We start from the raw sequence: 25,123 nt of genomic DNA, 5'->3' as shown, positions 1-25,123 counted from the left end.
AGAAAACAATTAGAATATGAAAACAATAAATTTTCAATTGAAATTACGGTGACAATGAATATAATTTTAAGTATAAATTTTTAGTATTTTTATTTGATGAAAATGAAAAATAAGAAATCAAACTAAACATGTTTTGAAAAAGAAAATAAAATAAAAATATAAATCAAGATAAATTTTAATTTTTAATTATATTATTAATATTTTAATTTCCTTTTATCATATATTAAATTAAATTACTAATACAATACACAAAAAAAATGAATTTCATTTAGATGTCATGATTATTCAATCATGAATTATGATGCATGGTAAAATTATTAATTTTTTTAACAAGTAATTTTAAAAATCATGTTTAAAGTGATTTTTAAATTGATTGAAAGTATGAATATTTAAAACTAAATTCATAAGCTTATTAAAAATTTAATAAATCGGTACAATTTTTAAATCAAATAAAACTTGAAAATCAATTAGGAACATATCGTAGTTTTTTAGGTTAATTAAGAACACAGTTACATAAATTAATTTATTAAAATTAAAATATGTATTAGTTAAGTACCCCAACAAAAATACAGTTTATTATTTAATATAATAAAGTAATCGAATATTCCTCTTCATTTTTTGGGAGGAAAAAAATAAAATAAAACAGGAATGTTAAATAGAGTGATTGCTGTGAATTGTGATGGAGTGAGAGTTTTAAGCCATCGAAGCACCGCGACGCTGTCTCTCCTGCTATTCTCCGCCGGCGGTAAATGCAACACTTCCTTTACTCTTTCATTTCCCTGCAAATACAAAGAGACACACCATCGAATTGGCATGTTTTTATTATTAATTAATTCAATTAGGTGCACATAAATTCCATTTTCATTCTTTTCCGCTTGCATTTCAATATATTACCACATTCTCTGTGCTCCGCTTCGCCTGTGTGCGTGTCTAGAGTTTCCTTAACAATTCATAATTCAATTCCGTAATGTATAGTTGTGAGCATGCAGCATGTGAATTATAGGAAGAGGAGGCGAATTTGTTAATTTATTGTTGTGTGTTCAAAATGGGTGAAATTTGGTGGTCCCTTTTGGGGTCGGCGATCCCCGTGGTGGTGGCTGGGCAAGCGTTTCGCCTGAAGAAACGGCGTGCAGAGGAGCAGAGGCTGCAGAGTGGTCGTGGGAGGGAAAGGAATTCCGATGAAATCTTCGTGTGTGAAAGGGTCTGCACTTCAAAGAGGATGCTCAAGAAGCTTGGTTCCTTCTCCAAGGACCCCATTCCTGATACCTGCGTCACCGTTTGCGGCGTTTCCGATGTAGATGCATGTGCTGATGCCTGTGCCCGCACTGTGTGTATCAACCAACATCAAGTCCCTAATTGGAACGACATTTGCCTCAGGAGGTGCCAGAGTGAATGCCTCAAACTCTCTTCTCAGAGTCGGTCCTCGTAGCAGTTGAGTTTTATTTAGTGGCATGTGTGTGTGTGTGTGAGTGTATACTGAGTTTTGGTATTGTGCTTATGTGCTTTGTCTATTCCATGATTTTTACTCTGGAATTCAGAATTTTTTACAACAAATTCAATGGAGATGGAAATGGGGTTTATTCCACTATGTGCTGGTTCATTTTGTGTTCATTGACTTGAGATCTATATGATTCTTTATTTTCCTGCCTCATTTTTGCTTTTGCAAGCATGCAGAAATTGGAAGGTTTATGCAGGATGGTGGGATATGAAAATGATGAAGTAACTTAACCTCCATTAAGTATTTTATTTATTTATTTATCAAAATCAATATAGAATGTTACATGTTAACATCTTCAGGCTTTATAAGCACACACTTTAGTTTATCTCCTTAATCCCTTGGACATCTAGAAGTATTACACTTGTTAATAATTTAGTCAAAAGCTGAAAATAGAAAGATGATCTTTGATTGCATTTTGTAATCATTTTCCCCCTATTAATGGACTCAACTAATTGCTTTGTTTCTTCTATTTAGGGCTAGAATCAATAGGTTTTTTCTCCTCTGCAGTTTATTTGTATAAAACATACATATCTTTTCAATACTTTTTTGAAGTCAAATATCAATTTAGAATGGAAAATTTTAATATGGCCAGGGCAAAAAAATTATCACTTGTATTCCTTGTGTGTATTCAACTAGAGTGTATTCTAATTAAATTTGATGGATGTGAATTTTCAATTTTCAAATTTATTGTATCAGATTGACGAATACAATAAGGTGATGAATCTTGGCTAATATATACATCACATGAAAATATCTTGCTGTGAAAATTGATACTGCTCTCATCAGTTTAGGTTCTTAAAAGCTGAGACCTAATGAAGTGGATAGTTCTTTCTACACCTCGATAAGGGTCTACTACGGAAGTGTGTAGAGGGGCTTCTATAGAGTTTATTTGGGCTTAACTTATCATATCTAATTCTAATTGCCCCCTTGCGTTCCCTAAGTATATTTTTTTATTAAACTTGTGAAAGTAGTTTATACCTTTCTGCTGTGTTTTAAGAATGAGACCGGCTGGTTCAACCAGAATCCGGTGGGCACACTGGTTCGGTTCGCTAAGAGGATCAGAAATGTATCAAAATTGGTGTGAGCTGGTTGAACTAGGTGGGTCTTTGGTTGAATCGGGTTGAGTCTTGGCACCGGTTCGGTTTGATAAGAGGATCGGAAATGTATCAAAATTGGTGTGAGCTGGTTGAACTAGGTGGGTCTTTGGTTGAACCGGGTTGAGTCTTGGCACCAATTCGATTTGCTAAGAGGATGGGAAATGTATCAAAATTGGTGAGCTGGTTGAACTAGGTGGATCTTTGGTTGAATTGGATTGAGTCTTGGGTTGAACTGGGTATTTTTTTTAATAGAAACTTTTACTATTATTTTTTGTAAACTTAACGATTATTTTCAAGACATTGAACGTTTGTTTGTGTTTAGAACTTATTTATGAACTAGTATTAACATGAATATTGATTGCTATTTGGGATATTTAAGTATTTTATAATGATAATCAATTTAAATTTAGAGCATTGAATGATTATATTATGTTAGTTACTTATTTTTTGTTTTCTTAATATATACTGATGCAAATCAGATCAACCAGTGATCCATTAATCTAGTTTGACCGATTTGAAGATTGGTCCAATTATTAAAACATTGTCTTTCCGCATAATTTTCAAAAAAAATTATTTGAATAAGCTATATGCAACAGTTTTTCAACATAAGCTTGTGTAGAAAACGCAAGTCCTAGAGTCCATCTCCCATGCTTTCATCCTATTTGCATTTCCGTATAACTTTTTAAAAATTTATTTGAATAAGCTTTATGCAACAGTTTTTCAACATAAGCTTGTGTAGAAAGTCCTAGAATCCATCTCGCATGCTTTCATCCTATTTGCAGCTAACCACGTTATTGTTAGGGTTGACAAGGTCTTGTGATAAATTCTTAATGATTAATGCTCAATCAAATTGGTTTTACTACAGCACGCCAGAAGACACTGACATCGCCTTCGGAGTAGGAATAAATTTTGGAAAACTATTGTACTAGTCTTAGTGATATAGTTGCGTTTTGTTTGAGAAACTGCTAAAATACTCGAATTAGGTACAATTTTATTGCATTCAGTAATGAAATTCCCATTACAGCCCAGTGTAGGTTTGTACACGGAGAGTTCTTTCTCTTTCAATCATAAGCTAGGTAGCAAGCTGCTAATGTGATGCTTCTGTGCAAAGGATTTGGATAATTTATTTTAGAAATAAAATCTATCTTATTTTTCAATCATACACGTTGAACCAAAATTTAATAGTAATCTTTTATGCATTATGTAGAAGTGTTATAATGACTCAATTTGACTCCAACTTAAAATAAAATGTAAAGCCTTTGTAAGTTGATCATATCCAAACAATGTAATTATTTCTTTATAATTACATCAAATACAATATACAAAAAACTCATAAAAATTGGGTTTATATTTGTTTTATTTGGAAGTCCAAAATAAATCCAAACATATGAAATGTACCTCTTCTTTCAATCAACTATCTGTGAAGCTCCTTACACTTGTAAGTAATGGTTAAACACATATTCTAGCCTTTGTTTAATGAGTGCTACAGCGTAAGTCACAAGCTCCAGAAATTAGCCAAGCATGAAAAATATGTGTGATTAATGGGGATGTCAAATTGTAGTAAAACAATTGTATACAAGGAGAACAATTGAAAAACTTTCTCATTCTTTTTTGGATCAGAGCGCAAATTATTAGTAAAGTTTAGTATTTTTCATCAATCAATGTATTAAATTTTTGTCACCATTATATTTTTAAATTAATCATTAAGAAACACTAATGAAATGAAATTAATATAATTAATATTATTATTGTTGAAGGGCATAAGGTAAAGATGCATGCTCCATCCCTAACACGCATGGGCTCTTTCAGTATTTCAGATCGAGAAATGTGAACAAAATAGATGTAAAGAAAGATATTATTGTATAAATTATTGTCCAACTTATATATATATATATATATATATATATCTTGTAGTAATTGCCATATGATAGTACCCATAAGGAACTAATTCGAATTCGGTACACAAAAAAAACACAAAAAACAAAGCAATTAAACACCTCACTTGCAAGCAAGTAACCAACTTACAGCAAAGTCAACACACTAAGCCAAATATAAGATAGTCCAATACTATTCCTCACGCATTCACACATAATACCAGCAAATACAAATCATTCGGATACAAGTAGAACATTGAGAGATAACATTTGCTGTTGTTATAGCCTCATAGGAGTAGCAATTGGATTAATGCAGCATTCAAAACAAAATGAGAAACATGGTAGAGTTTCCCGTCATAAAGGTGAGACTTACATATTTCATTAGCCAAGACAAACTCAACGTCAGACCAAACTGTCATGAATAATGATCCATTATTGAACAGCAATTTTCATAGTTATTAATCAGATTGAGTGCTAATCTCATTTCCTTCCCATGAACAACTGTAAAAAACGCAATCTCAATGCTAAGATTTACCAAATTTTCTTCCACCAACCCTTTTACGATCTATCCTCTTCAACAAAAAGAATGAGGAAAAAGAAAAAGATGGCTACAAACTATGAATTGTGAGAAAGGAAAAACAAAACTATTCCTCCTAAATAAGATAACATCTGACTATTAAAATTACAACCCTAAACATAGAATGAAAACCAAATTCACGTATAAAATCCTATATCTTCTCTTCACTTTTTATAATACAGTAAGAGAATTATGACTGCTAAATAACCTCAGATTCAACTTTAGTTATGACAGCTTCTTTGCACCATTGGGCTGAAGAGTAGGACTTTGTGCATGAATTATTGCCACCACAATGGAGAAAGACTGTAGTGCAGACAGAGGTGGATGAAAATGAATATAATATAGACCATCGTGAACATTTACCATCCTCAAGGTGGGGCTGTAATCACTTGAACCCTGAAATTTGAGGAGTATGATCATCTCATTACATGCTAAAAAATAATTGTAATTGTTCAATAAGAGCAGAAAGTAAATACAAGATTACAGATGCATGGATGTCTAAAATATAACAACAAAGTTGTCTTAAACTTGAGAGAAAGATCACTGTAGAATATATTTTAGAGTGAAAAAATATATGGAATTATTATGTTTAGACCTAGGTGGTCATCAAATATAGCAACGAACATTCATTTCCCTATCACTAAATGTTTTCATTGACAACTCATTTTTAATAGAGTCCAATGGTGTACAATATCACGTAGTCAACCCTACCTAGTGAGATAAGGCTTGGTGAAGGTGGTTGTATTTGTAACATAATACATATAAATATAGCAAAAGATATGAAATGTGAAGATGATCAAAGAGGAAAAGAATTTGATAATTTGTGTAGAAACACACACACATGGGAAGAAAAACAAATTTAGCAAAAACCAATGTTTACAGCTCCCATACTTGTTGCCCCCCATCATATCATAATATAAGATCACTAACATACCTGAGTAACCAAATCAACTGACTTGCACTCATCTTGTGTGTCTATTTTAGACATAACATCAGCTTTGTTAGATCTTCTTTCAAGCACTGTCAGAGGGCACCCCTCATCCCAACCACCACAATCACAATGACCACCAGATCTCCATCTATCTATCAGACTGGATGGCCCACCATTTCTGGTTCTTGGGCCACCGTGAAGACCTGCCGGAATTAGAATGCTCGTGCTAGTTGAGCAGTTCCCATTATTTTGATTACAACTTTCAGAAGGCAATGTGACTTGATTTTCACCTGATTTGTTGAGAAATTTTAAACCCCACCCTCCTACTTTCTCTGGTTTTTTACAAGGAAGATGGTTTTTCACAACAACGGCAGCCATCTCAATATTTGGAGGAACATCAGTATCTAGTAAATTGGTCCCACCTAGAGCATATGGCTCCCACGGACAACTCTCCGATATGGCACTTGACCCACCAAACTTTGAGAGTGTTCTGCGTTTTGATGATGGGCTAGTTTTAAAAACTTTTGACACCTTCTTTGACAGCCCCTTGCTCTTCCTGTGAGCATGCTCTGATGCGGACATTTCTTTGTCAGAAATTTCAATGTTATGGAATAATGTAAACTCCGTCTCCCTTATTCTACAATTGTTCGGGCAAAGGGTGAAACTCGTTGATACATGCATCTTCCCAACAAATGGCAAATCACCATCAGGAATTTCACGACCCTTTTGGCCACCCTTGTTCAAGTGAAACTCATACACATAGTCCAAAGCCTTATTATCTGTTGAGTCTACCTTCCTCAATTTTGTGACATAGACCTCCTTCTGATCATCTGCGGAAAAAACAAAATGAGGAATCCCTTGATTCCATGTACATTGGATCATTCCCTGAGATAGATTAGAAGATGTTGAAGACAACCAATCAGAACAAGTAGAGGTGGTGCTAGAAGTTGAAACAAGCCTTTTGTGAACAGAAATGGAGCCATACTTATGACTTCGCACTAACTGTTTTTCCTTTTCTAGTTTATATGAAGAAGAGATACATAAATCACTAGGAGAGTCCATAAAATCATAGCATACCAATCCTTCAGGATCAGAAAAGTTCATCCTATTCAAATTGTCAGTTCTATGTGAAGCACCAAACTGCTGAAGAAGAGTACTATTCAATATATTTATCATACTCTTGCTCCCCATTATTGTACCTGAAGTCCACTGGTCCCCTGCATTAGCACTTATAACTACTCTCCCAGTCTCGGTGACCACAGGACATTCAAAGACAAAATGTCCCGAACCACATGCATTTCCACCAAAAAATTTAGCTGTATTCAAGCTTTCTGATAAAGTCTCCATGTTAGTGGCTCTTAAGCTCTCAGGTATGTTGAATTGAGCTGCTTTTAATGCAGTGTTATGTATGAATTCAAGGCAGCGGTGGATGTATTTCTCGTCCACACTCACCACATGCTTCGGAATCCTATTGTCTAGTCCATGGACACGTCGAACGAATAAATCCTTTAAGAAAACTTTGCTGATTTGTGATTGGATAGCATTTACAACTATTGCCCGATGAGAGTTTGATCTTTTGATCAACTTCTTTAACTGTGATTTTGAAGAGTCTTCTTCCTCTGATATTTCCCTATCATTCAATAAGCCACGCAATGAATCTTTTCTTCCATGGCCCTCTTTCTGAATCCATAGGCCTGTATTTTCCATCTTCTACCTCTACTATTCAGGATTAATTGTCGGACCCTTCTCTGTCAGTCATCTTCCTTCAACTAAAAACTAAGAAATATATAATCAATAACCTGAAAAATACACAGAAAATAGGTAACTGCTGAAAACAAAATTATTTGCAAAAATTTTGAATCTAAAAGTAGCAGCTTTGCTTAGAGAGTCAACCTATGTGAGCCCAATGAAAACCAAAAATTATTGAAGTCTTCTATACTATATATCATGACAAGCAACTTTTAAACATAGAAATCCATAAAACCAGATATGAAAAGGAAGAAACCAGAAATCCATATACATATTGATTGCATATGGAGATGTTCATGACAATTGACAAATAATAAGAATTTGCAGAACAAAATGCTTACATATTAATTATTTCAGTAAATTCCTTGCATAATGAAACTCAAAGAACGAACAATTCCATGATTTAAGTTGATCAATAGTTCACTCGGTTATACCAAAACAAATACACTTGCACTATCTAATAGTATTTAATATACTAGGAAAAAAGGAGCCATCAAAATAAGTAAAGAAGAAGAAAAAAGTAATGTTCAATCTTACAAGTTACAATCTTAAATCCCAAAAAAAAAGTCAAATAACGTCTTATGACAGAAATCTACTGAAACTAAATCCATAAAAACAGAAGCAAATAATAACAAACAAAATCTCCAGTAACAAATAGAAGCAAACAGAAGCCCGGAAAGTTCTCCAGTAACAAATAAACAAATTCAATAAAAGCGAAAATAAACAAAAAGCACAAAAACAAACAATAACAATAATAATAATAATAATAATAATAATAATAATAATAATAATAATAATAATAATAATAATAAATTTTTAATTACCAGATGAAGCTGGATCCGGTAAGAGCCAAGAACAACTCAATGAAATGAGCACAAACCCACTTGCTGAACACTCCTTCAATCCTCAAAACTAGGGCTTTTCAACCCCCAAAAAAACAAAGGAAAGAGGAGAGCCAAATGGACAGAACAAACAAAGCAAGGCGAAGAAAACCAAGTCAGCACATGGGAAAGGAAGATCAGAACACAACAGCCATCACAAGTAATAATGATAATAATAATACTAGGTTCCAAAAAACAGTGTTTATATAATCTTTCAACAAGAAAAGGGTGCAACTGTATTTGCATTTGACACCATTGTAGTGAGAGAGAAAATAAGAGGAAAACCAACTACACCAAAGCAAGCAAAAAAAAAGGTGACACAGTGGGTTGAACACGGGCTTTCATAGGACACGTTTGATGATGGTTGAAAATCTAGTACAATGAGGAGAGAAGGAGTTTGTGTTTCTTCACTTCACACCAAAAAAAATATAAGGATGCTCCTGTAGGCCCTACTTGGTTGTGTTCTGCATCCTCTGGGCCAAGAGTGTACCCAAACCATTCCAACGTGGATATGACATAGAAATTGAGGGAAGCATACATAGACTCTTATGAGCTGGTGCGCATGATAGCTATGTGACTCCACTAAAGCCAAAGGTGCTGCCGTGCCACTTGCACATATTCATTCAGCTATTACCATTTTTTTCTTTTCACTTTTTTCCTTTTTTATCTTCTCATTCTGATTTTTTTTTTTATAATTTATCTGCATGTGATGGAGAGAGAAATCGGGTTACTAACGTGGCACTTGGTCAAGTACATATATACCTTAGCATGCCTATTGACCATTGAAGGGTTCATAATGTTCACTGCATTATACAAACATAGATGCTGAGATGCACTGTTACACACATGACATGACAGTGTGACATATTCTCATTCTTCCTTCCTTCCCTTTTGAGGTTAGTTTATTTATTGCTTTGCTAACATTAATTGTTTAGTGTACTCCTACTCACTATTCAGTATTCACCCTCTTTTTTATTTATTGATTAAATTAATTTCTTGGGCGGCGTTGCAGCTGGATTTTTTTATTGGGTACCTCTCGTTTATTTATTTGAGTTAGTTTGAGGCAATCATGATCACCTCCATAAAATTAGTAGGCTTTTTTAGACGCCGAAATTCTAGAATGTGAAATTTTTACTTTTATCTACAACCAAAGATCAAAGCCTTTTTTTTTCCTTCTCTGACCTCACCATATATAATAAAAAATTCATGAAACACTGCATCCATATCCATATATATAAGTATAAACAAATTTTCATGAAACACGGCATGAATGTTTCTGATCGATCACTTTCTCTATATACATGATTTTATTCCGTTTTGTATTGAGTTTTTTCTTAAACCAGCTTAGAAATCAGCTCATTGAATTTATCTGATTCTTTGGATTTAAGCTTCACGTAAGAAGATACATGCAAGATTGCCTCTTATAAAAGATATACTTATTATTGGAAAAAAGCTCAGTAATTAAGGAAAGTTTATTCTAACATTCAATTACGTAATAATATATCAGAAAAAAAGAATTGAAACTTCTAAAAAAATTATAAAGATTTTTTATCATTAAATAAATATCAAGATTTTTTATTGATAAAATGTCATTATTGAGTTTGTGAATATAAAATTCTCAGCAGACACTAAATTAAATTTACGAAACAAATCAAACAAGTGAAAAAATATAACACCTCTACATTTTCTTGCTCAATTTTTTTTTATATAAAAAAAGTAGTATAATTTATTTACAAAAATGTGCTATGTAATAAATTGTATTAAAACAATATGGCTTGAAACTTAAAACTTATTCAATGTAATTAATTTTCGTTTTTATTGAAGTCTTAATTGTTGTGTCTGAGTACTGTGGTGGCCTCGAATAACCCCAAAGGGGGGCCAGCGAGGAACGTCAGAGGTTGGGCGCATTACTTAATTAAAGTTCTGTAGGACATTTTTTTTAACTGTACGACTAAAATTACTACTACTACTTTGCAAATTGCAACGAAATTCTAAAACCTGGTGATCTTTAAAAAAAAAAACATAAAATGGAGTGTTTTTTTTAATCAATTTTATGAGATAGAAATGATATGATTTACTAACATGGATAATATATTTTAAATTACTGTTAATATAAATATACGGCAGTGGTTTACTTACCGGTTTTTTCAAATAAGTTAATAAATTATATCTTAAAATTTTTAAAAGTTTATTAAAAATAGAACATTTTTAGGTTAAATTAAAAGTATAACTTACTGAGATAGTTTTTTTTTTTTTAAAGAAAATCATGATACTAATATGTATTTATTACTTTTTTAAAAAAATATATGTATATATATTTAACGAATCATAATCTTAACATTATAAATATATTTTTATTCATGTCAGTTATTATTTTTTATTTTTTATTTATTATTTATTTAAGTTCATTTTTTAAATTTAATTTATGTAAGTTAACGTTTTTTTAGTTTTTTTTTAAGTTTTTTTTTATTTTTAGTTTTTGTAAATTTATATATTTTTTATTTTAATTTCTTTAAGGTTATAATTTTTTTATTTTTATTCCTTATAAATTATATACTTAAAAGAAAGAAAATGATAATATAATCATTTTGAAAGAAAAAAAGTGGAGTATGTTTTTAAATCCCTAATTATTTATTATATTTCTACTGTTAGTTTGTGACTACACTAAAATGTTTTGGAGCCGTTTTAAATCTATAAAATTCAATATGAATAACTGTTTTTTAGTATATAATTTATATTTTAGATTTAAAATAAATATTTTAAATCTAATATAATATTATTTTTAATTATTAGCAGTTTATTTTAAAAACAATTATTTAAATTTAAATTAGAGATAAAAATAAAATAAAATAAATTAAAATAATTAGACAATTAAAAAATGTGTAAAGAAAAGACTGCTAAAGGATTAAAAAAAGATATATTAAGATAATTGAGATAGAAAATCTTAAATAATTGTAAAATAACGTGTGAAATGCATATAAAGAGAGAGAAGATATTAAGAATATTTAATTGAGATATCACCTTATGTTAGTATTTTAGTAGTATTCCAAAATATAAGAGTAGTTAAAGTGTGGGTTCGCGTGCATGAAATTGGTCTTATGGGCAATTACCAATCTAAATTCGCCAATTTACCCATTCTTGTACATATCATCATAATGGACCTTTAAGGATTTTTACATTATAATTTAATAAAAAAATTGAGATTATTTTGAATTTAAATTGAAAGCTTATACAAAAAACTTAATTTTGAGGAAGCAGTCTGGTGGAGCTATTGTGAATTTCTGGAAATTTAAATTAGTTTATGCAAATAAAGAATTTTAATTGATGCATTTTAATTTGTCTGAATTTTAAAATACTCCATCCAAAAATATAATGATAGATTTTTCTTTTGCAGGTTAAGTAAAGTCAATATAGTCAATACACGTACATGCATTCTTCTCAAATAATGTGAAATGAGGAAATTTTCGCAGACCTTAAGCTTTAAAATTATTTGTGTGCGCTACCTGTTGACATTGAGTATTTACAAAAGCATTTTCATTGACATGGTGAAGATAGTAGGAAAAATTTATCCGGTGGCCTGGAAACAAAAGTTTGTAGGCCTAAGAAATTAGGGGATTCAATATAAAAATATAGAAACCATGCATAATGGTTGTGTTACAAAATGAAATCTGGTTTCTTGGGTGGACGACCTCAAGGGTAAGTAGAGAGAGGATTTAATTTTAGTTATAAGAAACACATGATAGTGGACCAATTTCTCAGTAGTATTACTAGTTACTGATGGAAAAAATTTGATTGGATTGATATGTGTTGCACATGATTACTGGTGTGGCTAGCTGTTGAACATTGTAATACCAGAATAATTTTCAAAATAATTAATTCTATTCGATTGAAGCAGAATTATCTCCGATAAAAAAAATTCATATTCGATATGAAAAAGAATAGTTGTGAAAGTTATATATAAAGAGAAAAGGGATGATGGTGTGTATAGAGAGGCAAACCCAAGAGCATATTCCTTGTGTAATATTAGTGTAAGAACCTTGGCACCAAAGTCTGAAAGCATCCTCCAATTCAAGTTTGACGTTGCATTGCATGATTATGTAAGGATACATTCCCCGTGTTGGAAGTTGCTAGCTAGTTTTTTTTCTTTCTTTTCTTTGTGGCCTTGGCCCCCAGAAAAAGGGATTGTTCATTGCCACTTCTTCCTGTATGCCCTCTTCATCATGCCCATCAAGACCAATTACACCAAATATATACTTGTGTGTGTAGACAACGACAAGTGCTTGGTTGCAGTACATGCAAATCCGCGTGGACCCTATGAAGTGCTAAGGCTTGATCACCAGCCAATGCCTCAAAGCAATGTTGTTAAAATAGTGATATAAGAAAATTAATAGAGAAGAGATCCTCTTGAGTGCAAAAAAAACAACAACTTTAGATTCTTATATTTTAAGATGTTATTACCATCAAGTTTTAAAATTTACACTTTATAATAAAAATATATTATATTGATGGAATTTATTGAACAGTTAGAATCTAATTCAATGATAATGTTACTGTAGAGAATGCATTCAATTCAATAGAAACTATCCTTTTAGGCCAGTCTTTTGTTATCTGTAGCTTTCTTTTCGTTATTGGGTGCTGGTCGATGCCAGTCCACATTGTATATGTTCCCTTCATCCACGTAACTAAGTTACCATCAAGGAGAAAATTAAGGCACTATTCAATGACAAAAAACAAAAACATTGATGAGATGCAAATGTGCCATTCAATAAATCACAAAACGACAATAGTATAAATAAAAAATCAAATTGATTTTGCATGTTTTGACCCAGCAAATAGTTGTTGGGCATTCCTTAACCATCTCATGTTATATATATAGGGTAATATGATCAAATTAAAAGTATATATAAATGAAAGATATTTCTTTTTTATTTTATAAAATTGAATTAAACTTAAATTTTAAGATGATAGTTAGAAATTTTTGTTAGTCTTATTGACTGCTAGTAAATGTTTTAAATTTTATGAACTTTATGTTTAAGATGTATAATTCTCAGCATGAATTGGATCCAAACCTAAATATTAAAATTGGTAGATTGTCATTCTAAATAAATTTAAATTACAATGTCTATATGTTAAATTTTGAAATCCTTACTTTGAAATTATCTAATAATTATCTTAATTCAAAATTATGTGAGTAATTGCTACGATAAAAAAAATATTAAGTAGTTTTCTATTTATATACCTTTCTTAAATGGAGGTTATTATATTTTGATAAAGAATAGGTGTGAAATACAATCCTCAAATGCTTTGTCCCAAACCCAAATGTTATGCACGCATATATAAGAAAAAGTTTTAATAGTTGAATGGAGAAGAAGAAAGAAAAATTAATGGTGATATTATTGCTTTTTATTTTCTTTATTTTGCCTCCCACCACATGTATGCATGCACATGATTATGATATATTTTCTGGTATTTTCTTTTCCAGGAAGCACATGCTATTAACATATGTTAACTTAAAAATGATATGTCGAATTAAAGCTTTATATACATCTTTTTCCATGCCACGTGTTTGGATGTGTTATGAAGGGAAGATTTATGGAAGAGAAACAGTTAGTTTTCCACAATTGCAATTCATACATAATCTCTTCGGCCGAAATTTTTAAAGTTGAAATAAATGCTACTACTTCTTTTAAGTGTTTTTTTTTTTAAGTTAAGCCGTATGCACCTTACCCTAAATATAGTTAGTTGGGCATTCCGGTACATTCTACCACTAGTACTAATTATAATTAAATTGAAAACATTAAGTGACACAAAAAAAAAATGTGACGAGTCTCTATGAAGTTCAATGCGCCTTGTGCTTGCAAGGATGGTTTGATTGGGAATTCGTTTCTACAAACCCTAGAAACATATATATATAGGATTCCTATGGCAATCTTTTCTTCTTTTACAAATGCAGGTTTGTTGGAATATTACATGAAATGAAACGTCCTATCTTTTTACCCCCTTCTTTGAAGTCCACAATTATTAGTTTTAGATTACTCTCGACAAAGAAATGTAAATTTCATAGCCCGATGCCGTCTCACCAACAACCATTTTGAAACTTGAAAACAAAAAATACCTAACTTCTTGGTTTCCTTTATTAAACTCATATAAATATTTTTTGTCCGTATCATAATAGCTTATGCTCATACACCACGTCTATATAGCAAATATAATAATATTTGTATTATAGAGAAAGGGGGAGCGATTTTCAAACCAAAGATAGTGACGCGTAAACGAGTTAGTGATTTATTTCCTATAATCATGTTCTTTTCCCTCCGTTAAATACACTCTTGTCATTAGAATTTCATTTTGAAAACCTCAATCAAACACAGTATTTGTGATGATAAGATATTTGAAGCAACCTTTCATATCAAATATTCAAATATTACATATAACAAACATGGTTGATTGGGATATGTCTCCCGTTTGCTTACAAGTTAGAAGGTTTCTCCTCTATTTCTCTTTGCGTTAAGTATTGGTCATAATCGATCTCCTTGATTGAAGTATGGCTGCATCGATGATTTTTCCGTTGATTAGGAGGTTTTAGAGGCGTGATATTGTTTTTAAGTTTCTTTTTATTGGCAACATAGTGATTTTTAGTCATTGTTTTTCTTTTTAGGGCTTAGAAACCTTCACCGTAGGATATCTACATTTGGACCGTTAATTTGGATTGCATTTCATACCCGACTCCGTCCAAGTTTAACATTACAAAAGTAACATTTCCGTGTGTTTGGGAGAAGCCCATTTCTCATATATAATTGTTTGTTTTACAAATAACTGATAAAAATAAATTATTATTATTATATTATTCTTATTATTAACTGAAAAAGTAATCTTTTACAATTTAACATATCCAACAACTATTCTTGAGTTTTTAATTTATTTTTTTTGTTGAAGTTTATTGTTACAAATCCATGAATAAGATGAAACTCATAAGAGAAGTAAAGGACATATTGATACTTATGGGACAACATATTGAATTAATTAAACATTTGTTGATATAAGAATTTGATTAAAAAAAATATCTCAAATTGTTAGTCTTGTTCACCATTCTAAAACATTAAATTCTATATAAACTCCATTTTCACATATGATTGGACTCTCTTCTAAGTAGAATATATTTTTTTTAGAAGCCTCTTCTAAATAGAGTTCAATCTCAAATTTGGAAGTTGGAGTGAATTCTTTTTTCAACTCAAACCAACTTATTGGGGATAGTTTTATTTGTGATAAATTAGAAGTAGAGAACATGTGAAGCAAGATATATCACTAGATTGTTGAAAATCAAACCCAGTGGTCTTAAATTTAACCAGAAGAGATTATTTCAATTTAACGAGAAGTCTTAAATTATATAACTACTTAATATTCAGAGGGAAAATTTACAGTCCATTACAACAGTCTCAATTTTCTTTATTTTCATTGAACCTAGCCATTTAGTGATCCATGTCCAACTAACCTACTCATTAGGTAGAAAATACAAAGAGTCCATTCTCCCTCTTCTTTTTTAGATCAGCGTCTACCTTCTCAAGCCCATTTGCATTGTTGCCATTGTTTCTCTCAAGTGCAATACGGACACAAACAATGGTTGTTCACGTGGGAATGGGAGTTACATTTCTGTCAATTTTTGTTTTGGAAAAACTTCGGGTTATTTTTTTTCATATACACGTGAATGACGAAAGCTTTGTTAGGCTTGATGGGTTAAGTTAAAACAAATCGTAGAAAAAAAGCTTTCTCATCAGGAATACTTGAATAAAGTGCATAGAACCATAAATATGTTACACATTTAAGACGTTAAACGAGTAACATCCACCGTTGCCTGCTTTTGGGACAATGATGCGTATTCAATAATTATACACCAGTAAAGTCAAATATTAACATGGAACCATACAAAGTTGTTTACATTCTTCATTCGTGAGATGCAATAGAAATTAAAAAGGTACTGCTAAAATGAAACTTAAGTATTAACATGCAGATGTGAAAGTAGCTTTCATTCACAAGATTGAATTGTGATAGAAAATTAGAGATTTGATCCAAGCAAATCAATAGGAGAACTTGCAAGAGCCCCATCTATGGAGATGTCCTCCTAGTCCTAGCCCAAGGCACAGAACCTCCTATTTCATAAAAGAAAAACTCATTCTCAGTCCCCCTAATGTATGATCCCCCTCCCTCAAATACAACAAATTCCCCCCTCTCTTCCTATTACAACTATTTTACCTCAAGCTTGTGGGAAAAAAAAGTACAACTTTTCCCATAGGAGCATCCAAGTCAACATACTAAGTTACTAACTATACATATCTCCGAACACACAAAAGAGATTGAAAATGAGTGAAAATATAAGACAAAGGCTTATACTGAAAAGAAATTTAACAAGAGTGTGAATATTTAAAAAGTTACCTAAATACCTATTTAGTTAAAAGATTGAGGTTCAAATTACTGAGATGCCTTGCTTTTAAGCTTTTGTGGTTGATAAATAAATGATGATTATTTTTGACAAAATTAACTATAAGTTGAAAAATTAATTAGTAACTAAAGTTTGGAAGTTGAAAAGGTATATAGCTTATTAAAGAATTATAAGTGTTAAATAAAATAAACTATTAAAATAGTTGAAGAGTGTAAAATGATAAAATAATAATAAATTATGATTTATTTGAAAAAAAATAACTAAAAAATTAGATAAATATATTGAGAATAAAAATGAAACAAAATATAAAAAAAATTAAGTTAAAAACTAACGTTTTAAATAATATTACTTCAAGTCATATTAAAAAATATTAAAAATTATTAAAAAAACGTGTTTATCAATCTGTCAAATAAGTATATCATCTAATAAAAAAGGTTAAAAATAAATTGAAATATCTTAACTAACGATGAATAGAATTAGTTAAAAATATATGTACAAAAATTAAGAATAGAGAATGCGGATTATATGGAGTTAGAGCAGTAAGACATCTAAGTTTTGAAAGAGTCGTAAATCTTAAGAATAATGTGTGGTACAGAGTGCTTTGCTTTTTGCTTCCTTGGTTTAGATGTTACAGAACAAGCCTTACCACGGGAGGAATACAACCAATTGACTGTCATTAATTCTTCAGAAAAACTATGAATTACTTAATTTGTTTTAGTTGTTTTCATATTTTCTTAAGTTGTTTATATTTTCTCATAAGAAAATTTCTCATTAATTTTGTACAATTTTTAGCCCGAAAAATTCTTTCAATTTTCACATACATACCACTGATATTAACTTTTTCATGGAAATAATTTTTTTTCCTGGAAACATATTGCAATAAAATTCCAAATCATTTTCCTTTTAGAAAAGAAGGATAATAGTATCAAATAACAATATCAATCGTTGTAAAAAAAAAAAAAAAGACCAACATATTCAAAGTTGATTGTTGTCCTGCATGAGAGTGGGCCGCCATATTTGAATAATTGAATCTGAAACAATGAGTGAAAGAATTTGAAGGACGGGAGTTAGATGTGTCTTGGGTGAGTGGTTCCTAGAAAGTAGAATTTTGATTTGGAAAAGGAAGAATATGTACAACTTTGAATTACAAGGCAAAAGAAAAATCGGTGGGGAACTTTCAAAACTAAAAGCAATTGGAACGTTTTTTTTTTTTTTTTACGTTAGCATTATCTCTTTTTTAAAAAAGAAAATTAACTCTCAAAACAATTATTAATAACAAATAAAAAATCACAAAAATTATTAATAAAAGACAATACAATTTTTTTCATAAAAATAATATCATGTATTTTATACATAAAAGAGATATCCACACGCCTTTAATATCAAATTTTAAAAGTTTGAACTTTCATTCAAATAATTAAGCTCGTTTGAATTTGTTTATTTAATTAGTTTGATAAAATATTTAGCAAATGATACCCGAATAATTCAGTTTATTTACACGGCTAATGGTGGTCTTGCTTATATTAGCTATTTGGCATTAACAAACAACTACTTGTAATTACTAATTAGGCAGTGGTATGACTCAATTGACTAAAAAAGAGAAAAGCACTTTGGTTGGGTTTTTGACAAAAAGAGAAAAACCCCAACCAAAGTCACGTGTGATAGAGAATTCAACAACAGAAGAATTTTACGCAAAAATGACCACATTATTATTATTCACCACTCTTCCCGTGTACTACTACTGCTACTAGTTACTAGAATAAACAAAAACAAGTGATCTGTTCTGTTCTGTTCTGTTCCTCAATGCTCAAAACGCAGCGTTTCGTCGTCTCCCAGAGGCGCGGCTTGCCAAGCCGAAGCTGCAATTAGGGGGCGGCTATGCCAACCCAGAGTCAAAGAGCCTTGATTCTCTTGGACGCAGAAACCCTCAGCTGAGAAGAGAGTGAGCAACATGCTGGCTTGCTTGTAGGCGTTGAAACCCAAATGCAAGGCTCTGAAGCCGGCTTTCCCCAGCCGATCCCTCCACTTAGCGAGCGGCTCGTGGCGCTCCAGCCGCGCCGGTCCCTCGCAGCACACCACGTTGCATATCTCCCTCTGCAGATACATCTCCGCCAAAGCAGCCTTGTCCGGTTCGACCGGACACGCGTCGAGCGAGTCGAAAACGCTGGAATAGTAATGCAAAGCCTCCGTGAACCGCTCCAAAAACCCTTCCCCGTTGTGGTTGGCTTCTTGTTCCACAACCGTCACGATTTTAGGGTTCAGAATCCGGATCCATCCCAGAACCTCTTCAACGGCGGACTTCACCGCCGTCAGCCGGTGCAGCTGCATGATCGAGTTCACCGCTACTGCTTCGTTCGGACTCACCTGTAACATCCACGGCTTCACGTCCTCCAGCCGCCACGCCGCCACGCCGCGGAACGCAAACCGCACGTTCACGGAGCGCGCCAGCTCGGCGAGTCTCAGCCCGATTTCGCGGAGGTTGTCGCGGTTTTCCGCCGAGGGGGGCCCGATGCCGGTGAGCCTCAGCAGCGGCGGTCCGCCGGGCCGGAGCGCCAGCGCCTGTATCAGCGCTGGCCACTGGAGCCCCTGCATGAGGTTGAAGTCGATGACGTGGACGCAATCGTGGCCGTTGAAGGCCTCCAAGATCGCCTGGTTCGCGGTGAAGTGCGCGAACTTCAAGTAAGGACACGCCTCGTAGTAGTTGTGGTAGAGAACGTCATTCTCGTAAGCGGATGATGCTGGAAACTTGTTGGAGATGCGGCGGCGCAAGGCGTCGATGAAGCAGGCGGCGACTTTTCCGATGCCGCAGTTGGTGTTGACGTGCGCCAACAAGCCTTGCATGTTCTGGATGAGGGAGGCAGCGAATGAGAAGTGGCCACGTTGCAGGGAATCCGCACACGTCATCAGCGTGTGAATGAGTCGTATCCCGGAGTGTTCTTCCACGGTGGTGGCGAAATCGGGAAGGTCTGATGAGAGATGGTAGTGTGAGGGTAACGACATGGTTTGGTCCAAGTCGGAGAGGAGAGTGTCCACCAAGGAACCTAACCCTATGTTGGAGGGATCGTAGAGGATTGTGTCTGAAATCACGTTCTCTAAACGCTCCATGGGGAGAATTGTGGAGTTAGTAATTATTATAAGTTAAGAGTAGGTGTGTGAGGAAATTGACGGAGAAACTGCCTTGTATAATGTTATGACCATGATGTGTTGAGTACTAATGCATCAAATTGATAGATACTGGTGCTAATATCATTTCTGCCCCTTTTTTAAAAGCTATCCCTAATGTCGCGGTAACGTGCCCTTCATTTTTAGCACCTTAAGGGTGGCAACATGGCCTACATGCTCTGCTGCCACTCCCATCTTGGGATTTGGGAGGAACAACACCAAGTCTTCTCTCTGTTCTTATTTATAATGTTTTCGTAACCCATTGAACTGATTTTTTTATCAAGTCACGCATTCTATTCTGTCTCACCAATTTAATCCATTGAACTGGTTTAGCATGTTGTCACTGTTTCAAAAACATTTATTATGGTTAATCAAATCCGGGATTACTAGAAATGGATAACTTTCTAATTGTAAGATTCAATAAAAACAAATTCCAAGCCAGTAAAAATATTTAAAACCTTGGGCTTTAAGCCCTTGAATGTAACCAAAACTAGTTCCTTATCACTATATTATAAAAGAGAGTACATGAATGAGCTCCACTAGTACATGGAGACAAATGAAATCGTTTGAGTTAATACAACATGTGATTCTTAGTACATACAAGTAGTAAGAAAGGTAGTGTCTGCAAAAAATGTATACAGTTTTTTTTCTATATATTTTTCATTCACTTATTGTATAGTATTAGGACCCCAATTATTCAGTTTCCTCATCCATCAAAACCAGATAGGAGAAATCTGGGGTGGTATATGGCCATGCAAAAAATCTACAGAGGCTAAATGTAGGTATACTGATCAAACTATTAAGTCAAATCCAGGACTGGATGGAATAGTTGCATTTGAAGGAGTTCAGCCCACTGATATGAGCGAAGATATCTGAGGAATCAACCATATCATCTTCATCTTTCATAACTACCTGCAGGGTTAAAAAACTATATCAACAAATAGTTGAATAAAAAGCGTCCTGTTAAGTGTTTAATAAATGAATGAGCCCTGGAAATCTTACTTCTTCTTCATCATCTTCTTCATGATTGCTACTTGTAGTTCTATTGGTTTCTCCAAAGTCATCATTCTTTGCAAACCTTCCTCTAACTCGAGGTCGGCTATCTGCCAGAGTTTTGCGGCAGGCATACTGCATATTTGGTTGCATCATTAGTTGAACTTGAAAGTATGCAATAACAAGTGGTTGTTTATAAGCAAGGAATACCTTGCATATGCATATGTAACATGATAAGATTTCAATTTTGTTTGATGATGTGGCTGTTTTGAAGATGGGAAGGAGCTTGACTGTACCTTAATTTTCTTGCTGAAGTTTCTTTCATTTCTTTTCTTCATGTATCTATTGATCTTTTCTTTCCTTTGCTCAACAGAAAGTTTTCCAACCTTGAAGGAGGAGTCCTCTAAGTTTGAGATTTCTGGTGTTAGAGTGCCAGAACCACCAGCCCCGGGTACTAGTTGCTGGCTCTCAGTACCAAGTGCCTAGGAAAGAAATTGCAAACAAAATCAGTTACTTTCTTGCTACGCAAAGGAAAATTGATCATCACAAACTGTCATGAAGTGGGTCTTTTCTGATGATGATGTTGTTCGTTATCAATTTTTGTGGAATGTTGTGATTCCTTCCTGCTACTAGCTAGCTCAGATTTTATGCTACTTTTTACAGGTGAGAATGAGATTATAAAAGGGGTTGATATGCTAGCTACTGTATGGATGGATATGGGCATATATTCTATGGGGGCATATCAGCTTCTTAGAAATTTGTGGACCGTTATCTTTTGCAGATTTTTCACCTCTTGTAAAGCCACTCTTTATAGTCAAGAACCTTACTGCTGCAACCTTTCAGACTAGAAACCTGAAAGAGCAAGCTAACAACAACAGCTTAGCATCATAAGAAATAAAAAAAAAAATCCTTGGACAAGGACTTCTTTTTCTCTCGTTACTGAGCATATTGAACGAACCGAACACTTTTCATTAGGATGGTATTGTTAACAAAGGCAATGATGGAGAACTTAACTAAATAGTTTGAGAATCATTCATACCTGAAGGTCTGGAGGGTTAAACACCCGCTGAATTGAATCTGTACAATACATTCTTCCATTTTCTCCTTGGTATTCCAATTCTTGTGTCTGAAGTTCAGAACCAAGAAGAATGTTCCCACCAAATATTCCAGAACTATCAGTTGATAAGGCAGTAGTAAGGGGGCCATGAGGCATGTATGGTGGCATGCCAGGACTGAGATAAGTGCAAGGAGATGAGGGGTTAAGAGGCATATAAGAAGGGACTGAAGATATGCAGTCCTCTTCAAAAACAGAAGGTAATGGAGCCCCCATAAAAGGAGGTGCAACAGCGTCAGTGGGATACTGAGTGAAGCCCTCCACAACCGAACATGCTGCTAGTTGGACCTGATGCTGCACAGAAGAGAAATCAAACTGTTCTTGCTGGGATGAGACTGGGAGAAATGGGGGAACATTGAAAGATGGAGAGAGTGAGAAGTCTATGGAGGCAGAAATGTCATTGTCAATCTCTTCTTGGGAGTCAAAGAAAATAGACAGGTTACTACTGTTGGTTGTGTTGTTGTTGGTGTTGGTGGTGGTAGTGCTAGTTGGGGTGGTGACTGTGTTGCTATTGCTATTCAACTTATTGTCTACATCTACAGTTACAGATATATTTGTTGTGGCATATGAGGAGTTCTCCTCGTAACAACAGTTTGAGCTGGAAGTAACCTCAGAATTTTGCAAAGCCTCTGGAAAAAAATCAGTGTTACAAAGTTCGAAGATTCGAGCACTAAGAGGGCTTGAAATTTCATCCTGCAGCCAGTGATATGAAAAACAATGTAAGCATCATGACTACCAAAAAAACTATTAGACACATATTGATAACATTTTGATAGACCCTTTATAAACAGGTAGAAGACTGATTCTACACCATTTGTTTTCCCTTACGGGGATGGCTGTGTGATCTTATCAGACTCGTTTCTATCAGCAAAAGAGAAATTGGGATCATGCCTATAATGATCAGAGTCTAAACTTTCAAAAGATAATAATATTCTCTTGTTATTATCAGTCTAAACTTTGGTTTATTGCGTGTCTTCATCAAATAGTGAGTAACACGCCTATAAGCATCAGTTATGTTCATCACTACAAGCCCTTTGTCTAGAAATCAACGAAATAAATCAATGTACAATACCCCATCATGAGGAACTCCAAATACAGATTAGGTTGGTTGTGTCCTCTATCAGTTGTGCTTATATTTGGTCATGTACAGATAAATTCTACAAGAGGGTTGGTTTTTTTAGGAAATTGAAAAAGATGGGCATTTATGCCTTAGCGTGATAATGTTACTTGTATGTTTGTAACAAAGAAGGAACCTCATGCCATGCTACGTTGTGTTTGTTTAGTGTATGGAAACTGATTTAATAGGAATTAAATTAAAAGGCACTTAAAAGAACACATAATGCTATATATGTGAAGTGTTCCTCAAGTCTCCTCTCCCCTCTCTAAATGAATAAGAATATCAAAATTGGCAAATAGGCAACCACAGAAAGATATATATTCCACAACAATCGAAAGCTATGTTTAAATGGCTAGCTATCACACTGAAAATCATGTAGAAATTGATATCACTTGCAGTTTACAATGTTGCCCTCAGAAAATGACATCTTTGGTAAATGGCATTGTCTTGGATTGGATAGGATAATATAGAAGAAAAAAAAGGACAAAGACTAATAATTATTGCGGAATCTCTAATACGTTCTTTCTTATTGCTAGTCAATAAGCATTATGCCCCCCCCCCCCCCAACTCTATAAATTGAGAGAAAAGAACCCGTTCCTCCCTGCAAATTGCCAGAGAAGCCTGGAAAAGAATTTGAGAATGGCTTTAATTCTATTAGCACTGGGAAATAATATATCAAACTTGCAAAAAAACATAAAAATAAAACAACCATATATATCATTCATGCATGCATGAAAAAATGGAATCACAAGTGGTCCAATATCACGAGACAATTGTAAACAACTTAGCCTTAGACTTGAATATATTCCTGAGAAAGAGATTCCAAAATGGAAACAAACAAACTTGTAAAGTTTCATGAATTTTGGGTTAAGATCACACCATGTCATGAGTCATGACACAAATTAACTAATTAATTAAGGTAGGCAGAACACATGCATGCATTAACATGGAAGATATGAATGAGACCGCTGGCTGGAGATTATTACAAGGGGAAGTTGCTGTTGTGGTTCGGCCTTTGGTGGCAGTGGCTGATCAAAAACATCCTGCAACATGGTGTGTGTGTGTGTATGTATCCCCTTGCACGAGGCAATCAAGGCACCCCAGAAAAGAGCTATATGGAAGTGCAAAATGTGGGAAAATTCACACGTGTGTTGGTGACTAAAAACATGTGCTCAAGGGCACTCCATAGGGAAGGAGGGAGGGAGAGAGAGAGAGAGGGGGGGGAGTTATGAATATGATGATGAGTTAGCTAGGATGATGGAGAGTATGAGGGTGTCAAAGACTGAAAGAATTAGTTATGTTGATATATAGGGCAAAGGGGTTGTCCCTAAAGGCGTCAAGCTGGCGTCAAAGCGAGACACAAGGTGGGCCATTCATTCACTGCAACCCTCTTGGCTCTTGGGTGTTATGCCAATGCCACTCTCCTTGAGTTGGATTTTGGGTTGACCAAGCCTTATACTATTCACAAACTCTCTCTCTCTCTCTTTCTTTAAATAAATTATATTTTTTTTATATACTAATGAATAGTATATTGCAAACAATTAAATTATACTTACTTTTATTTGATTCTCCCTCCACTCACCATCTTTTTCTTCTTTTGCCCCCATGAAATTTTGGTCTTAAATATTGTCTTTTAACACATTTTTATTTTATTCTTATCTGTCTTTGACTACCTTTTGTTTTTCTTTTTTTT

The 25,123-nt window shown here is 33.6% G+C and overlaps 4 protein-coding genes across 7 annotated transcripts; 1 reads left to right on the top strand and 3 right to left on the bottom strand.

Moving 5' to 3' along the window:
- The first annotated feature begins 655 nt into the window (after positions 1-655).
- On the top strand, positions 656-1,651 carry LOC114402242 (uncharacterized protein At5g64816-like). Of its 2 annotated transcripts, none has more exons than XM_028364743.1 (2): positions 656-745; positions 976-1,651. In XM_028364743.1, exon 2 carries the CDS (start codon positions 1,046-1,048, stop codon positions 1,427-1,429), a length of 384 nt encoding a protein of 127 aa, XP_028220544.1. In that variant the 5' UTR covers positions 656-745; positions 976-1,045; the 3' UTR covers positions 1,430-1,651. The 2 variants fall into 2 exon arrangements, with proteins under 2 accessions (XP_028220544.1, XP_028220546.1); XM_028364745.1 differs by having other exon boundaries at positions 663-745; positions 990-1,651.
- Positions 1,652-4,882: 3,231 nt separating this feature from the next.
- Positions 4,883-9,156, bottom strand: LOC114403188. 3 transcript variants are annotated; one of them, XM_028365980.1, is made up of 3 exons: positions 8,551-9,156; positions 5,981-7,776; positions 4,883-5,442 (listed from the first exon to the last, which is right to left on the bottom strand). In XM_028365980.1, exons 2-3 carry the CDS (start codon positions 7,682-7,684, stop codon positions 5,272-5,274), a joined length of 1,875 nt encoding a protein of 624 aa, XP_028221781.1. In that variant the 5' UTR covers positions 7,685-7,776; positions 8,551-9,156; the 3' UTR covers positions 4,883-5,271. The 3 variants fall into 3 exon arrangements, with proteins under 3 accessions (XP_028221781.1, XP_028221782.1, XP_028221783.1); XM_028365981.1 differs by having other exon boundaries at positions 5,981-7,753; XM_028365982.1 differs by having other exon boundaries at positions 5,981-7,746.
- A 9,566-nt stretch (positions 9,157-18,722) lies between these two features.
- Positions 18,723-20,435, bottom strand: LOC114403365 (DELLA protein GAI1-like). The gene has a single exon (XM_028366287.1). The coding sequence runs from the start codon at positions 20,147-20,149 to the stop codon at positions 18,845-18,847; it is 1,305 nt and encodes a 434-aa protein (XP_028222088.1). The 5' UTR covers positions 20,150-20,435; the 3' UTR covers positions 18,723-18,844.
- Positions 20,436-20,687: 252 nt separating this feature from the next.
- Positions 20,688-24,692, bottom strand: LOC114403366. Its single transcript, XM_028366288.1, has 5 exons — positions 24,417-24,692; positions 22,239-23,006; positions 21,496-21,681; positions 21,209-21,334; positions 20,688-21,118 (listed from the first exon to the last, which is right to left on the bottom strand). The coding sequence occupies exons 1-5, from the start codon at positions 24,480-24,482 to the stop codon at positions 21,011-21,013; spliced, it is 1,254 nt and encodes a 417-aa protein (XP_028222089.1). The 5' UTR covers positions 24,483-24,692; the 3' UTR covers positions 20,688-21,010.
- Positions 24,693-25,123: the final 431 nt, after the last annotated feature.

Source organism: Glycine soja, chromosome 20 (genome assembly GCF_004193775.1).
Source record: "Glycine soja cultivar W05 chromosome 20, ASM419377v2, whole genome shotgun sequence".
Classification (NCBI taxonomy): Eukaryota; Viridiplantae; Streptophyta; class Magnoliopsida; order Fabales; family Fabaceae; genus Glycine; species Glycine soja.
Note: the sequence above shows the minus strand (reverse complement) of the source record. Positions and strands in the feature narration are given on the sequence as shown.